This window comes from Cherax quadricarinatus, chromosome 59 (assembly GCF_038502225.1).
Source record: "Cherax quadricarinatus isolate ZL_2023a chromosome 59, ASM3850222v1, whole genome shotgun sequence".
In the NCBI taxonomy this organism is placed as follows: domain Eukaryota; kingdom Metazoa; phylum Arthropoda; class Malacostraca; order Decapoda; family Parastacidae; genus Cherax; species Cherax quadricarinatus.
In genome coordinates, this window is record NC_091350.1 from 13,286,754 (window position 1) to 13,298,388 (window position 11,635).

Below are 11,635 nucleotides of genomic sequence, written 5' to 3' on the forward strand. Positions count from 1 at the left end.
TTTGGTGTACTAATAGAAGCTTATATCGACCATGATTTGATGAAGTGCCAGAAAGATCGGCTGAAAGCAAATGAAAAAGAAAACAAAATTTACGAAAAATTACATTTGGTAGAGCACAGGGCCAAAGTGGTACTTGGAAAAGTGGTTTTGACACTTACTGATGATAGAAACACTTTTAATTCCATCCTCCCTCGTTCCTATTTTTGTAATAAACCTTATCTTCGTTCTAAAAAAAATACAGTTTCTATGTTTCATGACATTTAGGAAGATATCGCCCTTGTTTACTCACACAAATCTGAAAATATTTGGGATACGTCAAAAATCGCAACGAGAGCTTCTAGAGCAATCATTCTATGATAATATTAATAATATCTTTATTTACTACAAGTACATGTACAAGGTATACAGTCCTAGCTGACAATGACATACTACTAAAGAGAAAGTCCCCTTGTTATGCTCAGCATGTCGGGCAAATTAGGTCAGTGTCCCAGGATGCGACAGGACTGTGTGATGGCCACCATGGTTAAAATTAATTATAAATATTGTAATAAACAAATGCTTGAGTTATTAGGGAAGATGTGAGATTAAAATACATTGAATTTGTTACAAAGTGGGTTTTCATAATTTCTCTTTGCAGATGACACTTTTGGGGAGATTCTTAAGAGAAATTTCGAAGGTTGGTGGAGTAATTTGGGAAGATGTATAAAAGGAAATTAAAAGTGAGTATAGTAAAGAGCAAAGTGATGAGAGCACCAAAAAAAGTCTCTACGATGAAAGATTGAATGTCAGATTGGAGGGAATATGAAGGAAGTGATTGTATTAAGGTATCTAGTGATGAAGATGTCGGAAGAAGAATGTAGCAAAGACGAGGTAAACCATAGAACAGATGAGAGGAAAAAGGTAAGCGAGGTGTAGAGGTATCTCTGAAAAATATTATATATGAAGATAAACAGAAGAATGTACCAGAATACATTAATACAGCAATAGTTTATTATCTTTATTATGCACTCCATACCCAGTAATACAACGTCAACACTTTCATATGTATATGAGGCCGCGGGTAGTGATGTTATGTTTGACAGCAATGTTAGATACTATACGCTATACCACTCACTTATTTATCCATACCTCACCTATGCTATTTGTGCTTGGGGATCAACTGCAGCAACACACCTAAAGCCAATAATAACCCAACAAAAAGCTGCAGTAAGAATAATCACTAAATCCCATCCCTGGCAGCACCCCCCCCCCCCCACTCTTCAAAGATCTAAACTTACTCCCAGTTCAGTACATCCACACTTACTACTGTGCAATCTATATCTACAGGGCCTTAAACTCTAATATCAACCTTGACCTAAAACGCTTTCTTGATAGTTGTGACAGAACCCACAGGCATAACACCAGACACAAACATCTCTACGACATTCCCCGTGTCCGACTAAACCTTTACAAAAATTCAATGTATGTCAAAGGCCCTAAAATCTGGAATACCCTACCTGAGAACTCTAGAACTGCAGACACATTCATCACCTTCAAAACTACCATTAGAAAACATCTTATCTCCCTGATACACCCCGTCAACTAACTACACAAATACCACCTGGTGGTTCACACTTACACTCGCTCACTCATTTGACCATAAACAGAAATATTAATCTCAATCTTAAAATAATGAATCCTGTGATACTCCAATACTGAAACTATATACTGTGCCAAAACAAAAGCATTCACATTGCTAAACTCATAAACTACTATTTAGTCACTTAGCCATAATACCAACTTACCTCATAATTTGTAATATTTTACAATTAAGAATAAAACTATGCCCGAAATGCCTAGCCATGCTAAGCGTTCTAGTGGTACACTCTGTAATCACAATTTTACTACATGTAAACCAAACAATAACCAGATTTCTGTAAACTCAGTATTGTAATCCTTATAGAGAATAAACTTTGAATTTGAATTTGAATGTTTATTATGCAGCCCATACCCGTCGCGTTAGCCACGCGGGTTCAAACCCCACCCGTGGTATGGTCTGTTTGCAATCGTGTCATTACGATTTCGTGAGTCAAAATAGGGACAAGAGGTGCATAAATCTGGGACTGATCGAAGGAGTAGGGGACAGTCCAGAAGGAGTTGGAGAAGCTGTCTTAGATCAGAGTGGAGACAAATGGATTTGATGTTCTGTTGAAGAGTAAGAAGATAACATTTCTGAAGTGATCCTTGAGAACCCTGTTAGCTGGAGTCAAGTCTTAAGGTCGAGTGGAGATGTTTCAGTTCAAAGGTCGAGTTGTCATGTCTCAGTAGAGGCAGGACACCTCTTGAATAAATTATAGTGAATATTTTATTTTTTTTGGCCCACATACTTTCACAGGAGACGACCAGTGGTACAAAATACTGCAAGTTGACCAGCACTGAATAACTATGATGAGTTTTGCTTTTTATTTTTTGAAAATAATAACAAATTAATGCCGGAAATGCGTTGCATACTAGTGACTTTGTTTTGTGCCTCACAATATTTTATTACATATAAACCACATTATCTTTGTACTGCATAAAAAAAATGAAATTTGAATGTGAGTTGAGGAGAGGGTTTTGGGGGTCAACGCCCCCGCGGCCCGGTCAGTGACCAGGCTTCGTGGACTAGGGATTAATCAACCAGGCTGTTACTATTGACCGTACGTAAACTGACGTACAAACCACAGCTCGGCTGGTCAGGTACTGACTTTAGGTACCTGTCCAGCACCTTCTTGAAGACAGCCACAGGGGTCTAGCGGTAACCTCAGTTATGTATGCTCTTGATTCACTTTACTTTGTGTATATTAGGAAGTTACTGATAAATGTTGCAGATATATCAAGTATACTGCATCCCTTCTCTCTACTCTGGATCATTCATGCTGTTCTAGCAAGCACTTTCTTGGATCCTACAAGCTACAGAGTTCTCGAGTTCCAAGCATAATGTTTAACCTGACTTTACTATATTACATTCATCGTGAAGCACCAAATCCGTAGGGCGCCATATAATGCCTGGGGAATGGAAAGAAAACAGCTTCAATCCAAGGAAAGGTCGGGGTAGCTCAAATTCCTTGGATCAAAAGCAGTTCATTTAAATCAAGGCACCTACCCTCTCTTGACAACTCACACCAAGTTAGTGGACAAACTATTTCTATAACATGAGAAAGTATATATTATAGTCGTGTAGAGTTAAATTGCAGCACTATTGTTTCTTGCAGACGATAGGTTTTGAATCTAACATTCTAACATTTTTATAGTGCAATTCGCCAGTGCACAATAATTTTTTTTATATTCGGCTACGTCATATACTAGTATAAGATCACTGCTGGCAGGTTCCGTCTTTTTGGGTATACCATCTCTTCAGATCCTCCATTATAATCTCATCTTCTGGTGTTGATGCATGATACTGCATCATTTCTTTGTTCACAGTTTCTTTTAAGTTCACTGGATGCAGGTTAACATAGACACCGTCCTTGGGCTGCAAGGTGAGTACTCGAGGGTCGAGAATCAGTGGATAAGGGGACAGTGGACATGGCTGCACCTCCAGACCAGAGATCAGCAACAACAGACCTGCCTTTACTCCCAAGATGGCAAACTTCTTCCCTGTGAAAAAGTGATGAAGTGTGTCATGTGAATGTAACAATTTCAGACAAAATATTTAAGTTTAGGGTAGCAAACATAATGGGAGAATTCCTTGTAAATTTTTGCAGAGGAAGTGGTTTTTATTTGGCAGATGCCTGCTTAAAACATCAGTTAATCAAGAAAAATACATGGGGCAAGACTGACCTGAATGGAAATGAACAGGAAATATTGATACTGTAGTGAGGGAGAGGGGTGATTTTACGGCATTTCTTCAGCTGTGGTCTTAAAGCTTATGTTGGGGATTGTGATCGTCTAAGTCAGTGGTCTGCCCAACCAGCTTTGTGCATTTCAGTACGTTATCATTCCACGTCTTTTGGTGTATTGTTATGGTATACTGAAAGCAATGAATACCTAGAAGGACGCATTGAAATGGCATAATGTATTGTAAAAAAAACTGCATGACATCTACCACACGTGTATACATGACCTAAGTACTACATTCCTACTTATGTTCATACTCTACCAAAGTGTTAGTTTTGTTTCATTAATGATACTTCTGCAGTTTGTTCCACTCATGTACAATCTATAGCTCAATGGTAGAGTGTTCGGCTCACAAATGGGCCAGGGATGGATTCCAAGGCTAGGGAAGGACGTGGCAAGTCTCCTTAAACTTCCTTCACCTGTTAACTTAGCAGTAAATAGTTATCTGGGTGTTGCTCGAACGATGTGTCTCATTTAGATGTTGGTAGTACACGATAGATAGGACTGGGTTCTGAAATGACCTAAGATAATGTAACTGGTCCAAGCCTGTAAATTCAACTGTGTAAAAAAAAAAATCCAACTCTACTGCCAAACTAGGGCCTTCCTAGATCCTTCCTGAATCCACTGTTGCAATTTCTGCCAGGGTTCAAAGTTTATTCTCTATAAGGATTACAATGCGGAGTTTACAGATATTTTAAGCATCTAAATTGAAAATTGGAAACATGTGCAACATCTGAGTATCTTTATTGTAGACGTTTCGCCATCCGGTGGCTTTATCAATACAAATTCAAGGACATAATTGGAAGACAGTAGAAATAAATACAAAAGATGCAGACACTGCAAGGCTCCAGGCGGACATCAACCAAATCTTTCAGTGGGCTGCAGAAAACAATATGAAGTTCAACGATGAGAAATTTCAATTACTCAGATATGGTAAACACGAGGAAATTAAATCTTCATCCTGGAGTTTACCTGGAGAGAGTTTCGGGGGTCAACGCCCCCGCGGCCCGGTCTGTGACCAGGCCTCCTGGTGGATCAGCGCCTGATCAACCAGGCTGTTGCTGCTGGCTGCACGCAAACCAACATACGAGCCACAGCCCGGCTGATCCGGAACTGACTTTAGGTGCTTGTCCAGTGCCAGCTTGAAGACTGCCAGGGGTCTGTTGGTAATCCCCCTTATGTGTGCTGGGAGGCAGTTGAACAGTCTCGGGCCCCTGACACTTATTGTATGGTCTCTTAACGTGCTAGTGACACCCCTGCTTTTCATTGGGGGGATGGTGCATCGTCTGCCAAGTCTTTTGCTTTCGTAGTGGGTGATTTTCGTGTGCAAGTTCGGTACTAGTCCCTCTAGGATTTTCCAGGTGTATATAATCATGTATCTCTCCCTCCTGCGTTCCAGGGAATACAGGTTTAGGAACCTCAAGCGCTCCCAATAATTGAGGTGTTTTATCTCCGTTATTCGCGCCGTGAAAGTTCTCTGTACATTTTCTAGGTCGGCAATTTCACCTGCCTTGAAAGGTGCTGTTAGTGTGCAGCAATATTCCAGCCTAGATAGAACAAGTGACCTGAAGAGTGTCATCATGGGCTTGGCCTCCCTAGTTTTGAAGGTTCTCATTATCCATCCTGTCATTTTTCTAGCAGATGCGATTGATACAATGTTATGGTCCTTGAAGGTGAGATCCTCCGACATGATCACTCCCAGGTCTTTGACGTTGGTGTTTCGCTCTATTTTGTGGCCAGAATTTGTTTTGTACTCTGATGAAGATTTAATTTCCTCATGTTTACCATATCTGAGTAATTGAAATTTCTCATCGTTGAACTTCATATTGTTTTCTGCAGCCCACTGAAAGATTTGGTTGATGTCTGCCTGGAGCTTTGCAGTGTCTGCAATGGAAGACACTGTCATGCAGATTCGGGTGTCATCTGCAAAGGAAGACACGGTGCTGTGGCTGACATCCTTGTCTATGTCGGATATAAGGATGAGGAACAAGATGGGAGCGAGTACTGTGCCTTGTGGAACAGAGCTTTTCACCGTAGCTGCCTCGGACTTTACTCTGTTGACGACTACTCTCTGTGTTCTGTTAGTGAGGAAATTATAGATCCATCGACCGACTTTTCCTGTTATTCCTTTAGCACGCATTTTGTGCGCTATTACGCCATGGTCACACTTGTCGAAGGCTTTTGCAAAGTCTGTATATATTACATCTGCATTCTTTTTGTCTTCTAGTGCATTTAGGACCTTGTCGTAGTGGTCCAATAGTTGAGACAGACAGGAGCGACCTGTTCTAAACCCATGTTGCCCTGGGTTGTGTAACTGATGGGTTTCTAGATGCGTGGTGATCTTGCTTCTTAGGACCCTTTCAAAGATTTTTATGATATGGGATGTTAGTGCTATTGGTCTGTAGTTCTTTGCTGTTGCTTTACTGCCCCCTTTGTGGAGTGGGGCTATGTCTGTTGTTTTTAGTAACTGTGGGACGACCCCCGTGTCCATGCTCCCTCTCCATAGGATGGAAAAGGCTCGTGATAGGGGCTTCTTGCAGTTCTTGATGAACACAGAGTTCCATGAGTCTGGCCCTGGGGCAGAGTGCATGGGCATGTCATTTATCGCCTGTTCGAAGTCATTTGGCGTCAGGATAACATCGGATAGGCTTGTGTTAATCAAATTTTGTGGCTCTCTCATAAAAAATTCATTTTGATCTTCGACTCTCAGTCTGGTTAGCGGCTTGCTAAAAACTGAGTCATATTGGGACTTGAGTAGCTCACTCATTTCCTTGTTGTCATCTGTGTAGGACCCATCTTGTTTAAGTAGGGGCCCAATACTGGACGTTGTTCTCGATTTTGATTTGGCATAGGAGAAGAAATACTTTGGGTTTCTTTCGATTTCATTTATGGCTTTTAGTTCTTCCCGCGATTCCTGACTCCTAAAGGATTCTTTTAGCTTAAGTTCGATGCTTGCTATTTCTCTGACCAGTGTCTCCCTACGCATTTCAGATATATTGACCTCTTTTAGCCGCTCTGTTATTCTTTTCCGTCGCCTGTAAAGGGAGCGCCTGTCTCTTTCTGTTTTACATCTACTCCTCCTTTTTCTTAGAGGAATAAGCCTTGTGCATACATCGAGTGCTACCGAGTTAATCTGTTCTAGGCATAAGTTGGGGTCTGTGTTGCTTAGTATATCTTCCCAGCTTATATCGGTTAGGACTTGGTTTACTTGGTCCCACTTTATGTTTTTGTTATTGAAGTTGAATTTGGTGAATGCTCCCTCGTGACTAATCTCATTATGTCGGTCTGGGGCTCCGCGCATACATGACTGAACCTCAATTATGTTGTGATCTGAGTATATTGTTTTTGATATGGTGATATTTCTTATCAGATCATCATTGTTAGTGAAGATGAGGTCTAGTGTATTCTCCAGTCTAGTAGGCTCTATTATTTGCTGGTTTAAATTGAATTTTGTGCAGAGATTTAAAAGCTCATGTGAGTGTGAGTTTTCATCAGAGCTGCCTCCTGGTGTTATTACTGCAACAATATTATTTGTTATATTCCTCCATTTTAGGTGCCTTAAGTTGAAATCCCCCAGGAGCAAGATGTTGGGTGCAGGAGCTGGAAGGTTTTCCAGACAGTGGTCAATTTTTAACAGCTGTTCCTGGAATTGCTGGGATGTTGCATCCGGAGGCTTGTAGACTATCACAATGACTAGGTTTTGGTTCTCGACCTTTACTGCTAAAACTTCCACTACATCATTTGAGGCATTTAGCAGTTCTGTGCAAACAAGTGACTCTGCAATGTACAAAACAAATTCTGGCCACAAAATAGAGCGAAACACCAACGTCAAAGACCTGGGAGTAATCATGTCGGAGGATCTCACCTTCAAGGACCATAACATTGTATCGATCGCATCTGCTAGAAAAATGACAGGATGGATAATGAGAACCTTCAAAACTAGGGAGGCCAAGCCCATGATGACACTCTTCAGGTCACTTGTTCTATCTAGGGTGGAATATTGCTGCACACTAACAGCACCTTTCAAGGCAGGTGAAATTGCTGACCTAGAAAATGTACAGAGAACCTTCACGGCGCGCATAACGGAGATAAAACACCTCAATTACTGGGAGCGCTTGAGGTTCCTGAACCTGTATTCCCTGGAACGCAGGCGGGAGAGATACATGATTATATACACCTGGAAAATCCTAGAGGGACTAGTACCGAACTTGCACACGAAAATCACTCACTACGAAAGCAAAAGACTTGGCAGACGATGCAACATCCCCCCAATGAAAAGCAGGGGTGTCACTAGCACGTTAAGAGACCATACAGTAAGTGTCAGGGGCCCGAGACTGTTCAACTGCCTCCCAGCATACATAAGGGGGATTACCAACAGACCCCTGGCAGTCTTCAAGCTGGCACTGGACAAGCACCTAAAGTCGGTTCCTGATCAGCCGGGCTGTGGCTCGTACGTTGGTTTGCGTGCAGCCAGCAGTAACAGCCTGGTTGATCAGGCTCTGATCCACCAGGAGGCCTGGTCACAGACCGGGCCGCGGGGGCGTTGACCCCCGGAACTCTCTCCAGGTAAACTCCAGGTAATCCGTCCCACCAACACCAAGACTGAGGGACCGATTACCTCATCTTTTGTATTTATTTCTACTGCCTTCCAATCATGTCCTTGAATTTATATTGATAAAGCCACTCGTTGGCGAAACGTCTATAATAAAGATACCCAGATGTTGCACACGTGTCTAATTTTCATCTTGTCGGTATTGTACACCATTCATGCACAAGCATCTTAATTAAATTCCTTCCTTATTCCTATTCTTTTATTTGTAAATTTATTTTTGTGACATGTTAGAGGAAGATCACTCACCTATACAACTGCGAGGTCCCACGCCGAAAGGTAGGTACGTGTAGGGTACTATTTGTGCTCGGGCATCACCTAGGAACCTCTCAGGCTGGAAGTGTTGTGGGTGTGGCCAGTATTGATCATCTCTGTGCAGGCACCACACTGGCACTAGGACACTCATGCCAGCGTCCACTGCTACTTCACGTGCACCCATCCTCACACACAAAGAAGAATATATATATATATATATATATATATATATATATATATATATATATATATATATATATATATATATATATATAACACTGTATAGGGTACAGAGTCGAACTTATATTTTTCTATGTAATCTGTCCCAAGTCCACGAAAAACACAAGAAGGAGCACACAAGTGTAAAGTCCTAGTCTTTGGGAATGAAAATAATCCTCGAAGTTATAAACTAGGTGATGTAGAACTTGATCACACAGAATGTGAAAGGGATTTGGGAGTCATGGTAAGCAGAACTCTGAAGCCAAGACAACAGTGCCTAGATGAAAATTAAGACACATGTGCAATAGTTAGGTATCTTTATTGATGAAACGTTTCGCCTACACAGTAGGATTCTTCAGTCATATATAAAGGGAGCAGTAGTAATGAAATAAAGATGATGTAATCAGTCCATCAGTCTTGGAGAAAAAGTATTTGATGTGGTCAGTCTCTCTCTGCCTGGAGACAAGTTCAGCTTCATGGTCTAGAACGATATTATCGATGCCTGGAACAATCTTCCGAGTAGGGTAATCGAGGCTAGGACCCTGGGTAGCTTTATAAAGAGACTGGGCGAATATATGAGTGGGAGGGGCTGGGTTTGATTGGTGTTCGAGGTCCGGGAGTAAATTCATGGGTAACTTTGCGGAAAGGCTGGACAAATACATGAGTGGTTTTGATAAGGGCTTGCCTTGTATGGTCCAGTAGGTCTGCTACAGTGTTCCTCCATTCTCTTGTTCTCATGAGAGGGAGTTGGATTTGAGTGAGACTTGCACTTGAGGTAAGAGGGTTAGCAAAGCTTGTTCATTAAGTAGTACTGATGATGGGTTGGGCAAATATTTTTTGGTGGGTTTTGGTTTGAGAAGAACTTGCCATGTGTGGGCCAGTAAGCCTGCTGCAGTGTTCTTCCTTTCTTATGGGCCTACTGACCCACACTTTTCTCAAACTCAGGCCTATCAACAAAAAAGTTTGCCCAACTAATTTTTAGTGCTGCCCAGGGGATAAATTTTGAATGCAGTTACATCTAGCCTGAATGTAGTTATATCTAGTCTGAATGTAGTTACATCTAGTCTGAACGTTGATACATTTAGTCTGAATGTAATTACATCTAGTCTGAATGTAGTTACATCTAGTCTGAACGTTGATACATTTAGTCTGAATGTAATTACATCTAGTCTGAATGTAATTACATCTAGTCTGAATGTAATTACATCTAGTCTGAATGTAATTACATCTAGTCTGAATGTAATTACATCTAGTCTGAACGTTGGTACATCTAGTCTGAATGTAGTTACATCTAGTCTGAACGTTGTTACATCTAGTCTGAATGTAGTTATCTCAGTAGTAGTACCAGTTCCTAGTAACCAGTTACCAGTAACCAGTGTACCAGTAGATGGCTCACTACCAACTGTCTGCGTGAATCACTGACTGATTATTCATATTGCTGCTGACCATAGCAGGATTTCAAACACCCCTCACCCGTAGGCACTTGAGAGTCAGTCGAAGATAGGGAGCAGAGAGAGGCAAGTCGGCTGTTGGCGCTTCCCATACTTCCCGTTATATATTATACGTACTACCAGCCTACGTGAGTATTTTTACCCATCCACGTTATCGAAAACCCACTTGACAGTTACAACTAGTCTGAACGTTGTTACATCTAGTCTGAACGTTGTTACATTTAGTCTGGACGTTGTTACATCTAGTCTGAATGTAGTTACATCTAGTCTGAATGTTGTTACATCTAGTCTGAACGTTGTTACATCTAGTCTGAACGTTGTTACATCTAGTCTGAATGTAGTTACATCTAGTCTGAAATTCAGTGGCGGTTCATGGCTAAAATTAGTGGAGGTGCTGCTTCAGAAAATTTTTACCATTGTTTTAATATTGTGTAAAATTAAAGAACTGAAAAAAATATGAATTCAATAAAATAGGTGGAAGCATGATAATCATCTAATTCTACACATTCAATAATATGGTACATGGTTTTTAAGCACAACACACGTCAGAGTCAAAAAGAAACACTACCTTACGCTTCCACCTCAGGGTCGGCACTGCGTCAGCGACAGTGCTCTCTCCACCTAGCGTGCAGCGTCTTATCTCGGACATGTGTGCATGTGAGCAACAGCCAAACACCGGGTCACTGGAACTGTGAAGCGCACAGTTCCATACAAGGATTTTTGTAATTTTTTCATGTACTAGGGGATGGCTACTGACATTAAGCTTAAGGATTATATAATGTACAAGTATAAAGAAAGAATTAAAGAAAAAAGACCAAAGGACCCCAATGGAAATAAGTCACTGTGTCTGACTTTTTTGGGTTATCCCAGGTTCTCTATACATATGCTGCTATGTATGATAATTCTATGTAACTGTATTTGTGTATACCTGAATAAACTTACTTACTTACTCATTATATTGAATGTTATCGATAATATCGAGTGAAAATAGGGGGTGCTGCAGCAGCCTCATTTATTTATTTATTTAATTTATTTAATGTCTTTGCAAACAGTACATTGAGATTGTGTATTTACAATAGTGGGTTGCAATGCAAAGAGAGCCTCTATTATGCCTTGGCATTATGGGCCAACTTAACATTATTGGCTTACATTCTACTTAACACTAAGGAGTAGTATATCATAGTTGTACAGTAGGAAAGTAATTATTTGATAGTTGTACTGTAGAATATTAATTATAAATGAA

At 40.8% G+C, this 11,635-nt stretch overlaps 1 protein-coding gene across 3 annotated transcripts in view; it reads right to left on the reverse strand.

The window, feature by feature from the left end:
* Positions 1–2,497: 2,497 nt before the first annotated feature.
* The window catches only part of LOC128705798 (cytochrome P450 6j1), a 102,770-nt gene continuing 93,632 nt past the window's right edge, over positions 2,498–11,635 (reverse strand). For 2 of the 3 annotated variants that reach the window (XM_070097748.1, XM_070097746.1), the window contains 2 exons: positions 8,717–8,907; positions 2,498–3,618 (listed from right to left, as the gene is read on the reverse strand). In XM_070097748.1, the coding sequence (XP_069953849.1) occupies positions 3,335–3,618; positions 8,717–8,907 (475 nt within the window). In that variant the 3' untranslated portion in view covers positions 2,498–3,334. Of the gene's footprint in view, positions 3,619–3,801; positions 3,992–8,716; positions 8,908–11,635 lie in introns of all 3 variants that reach the window. The other variant, XR_011393653.1, reaches the window with a different exon arrangement.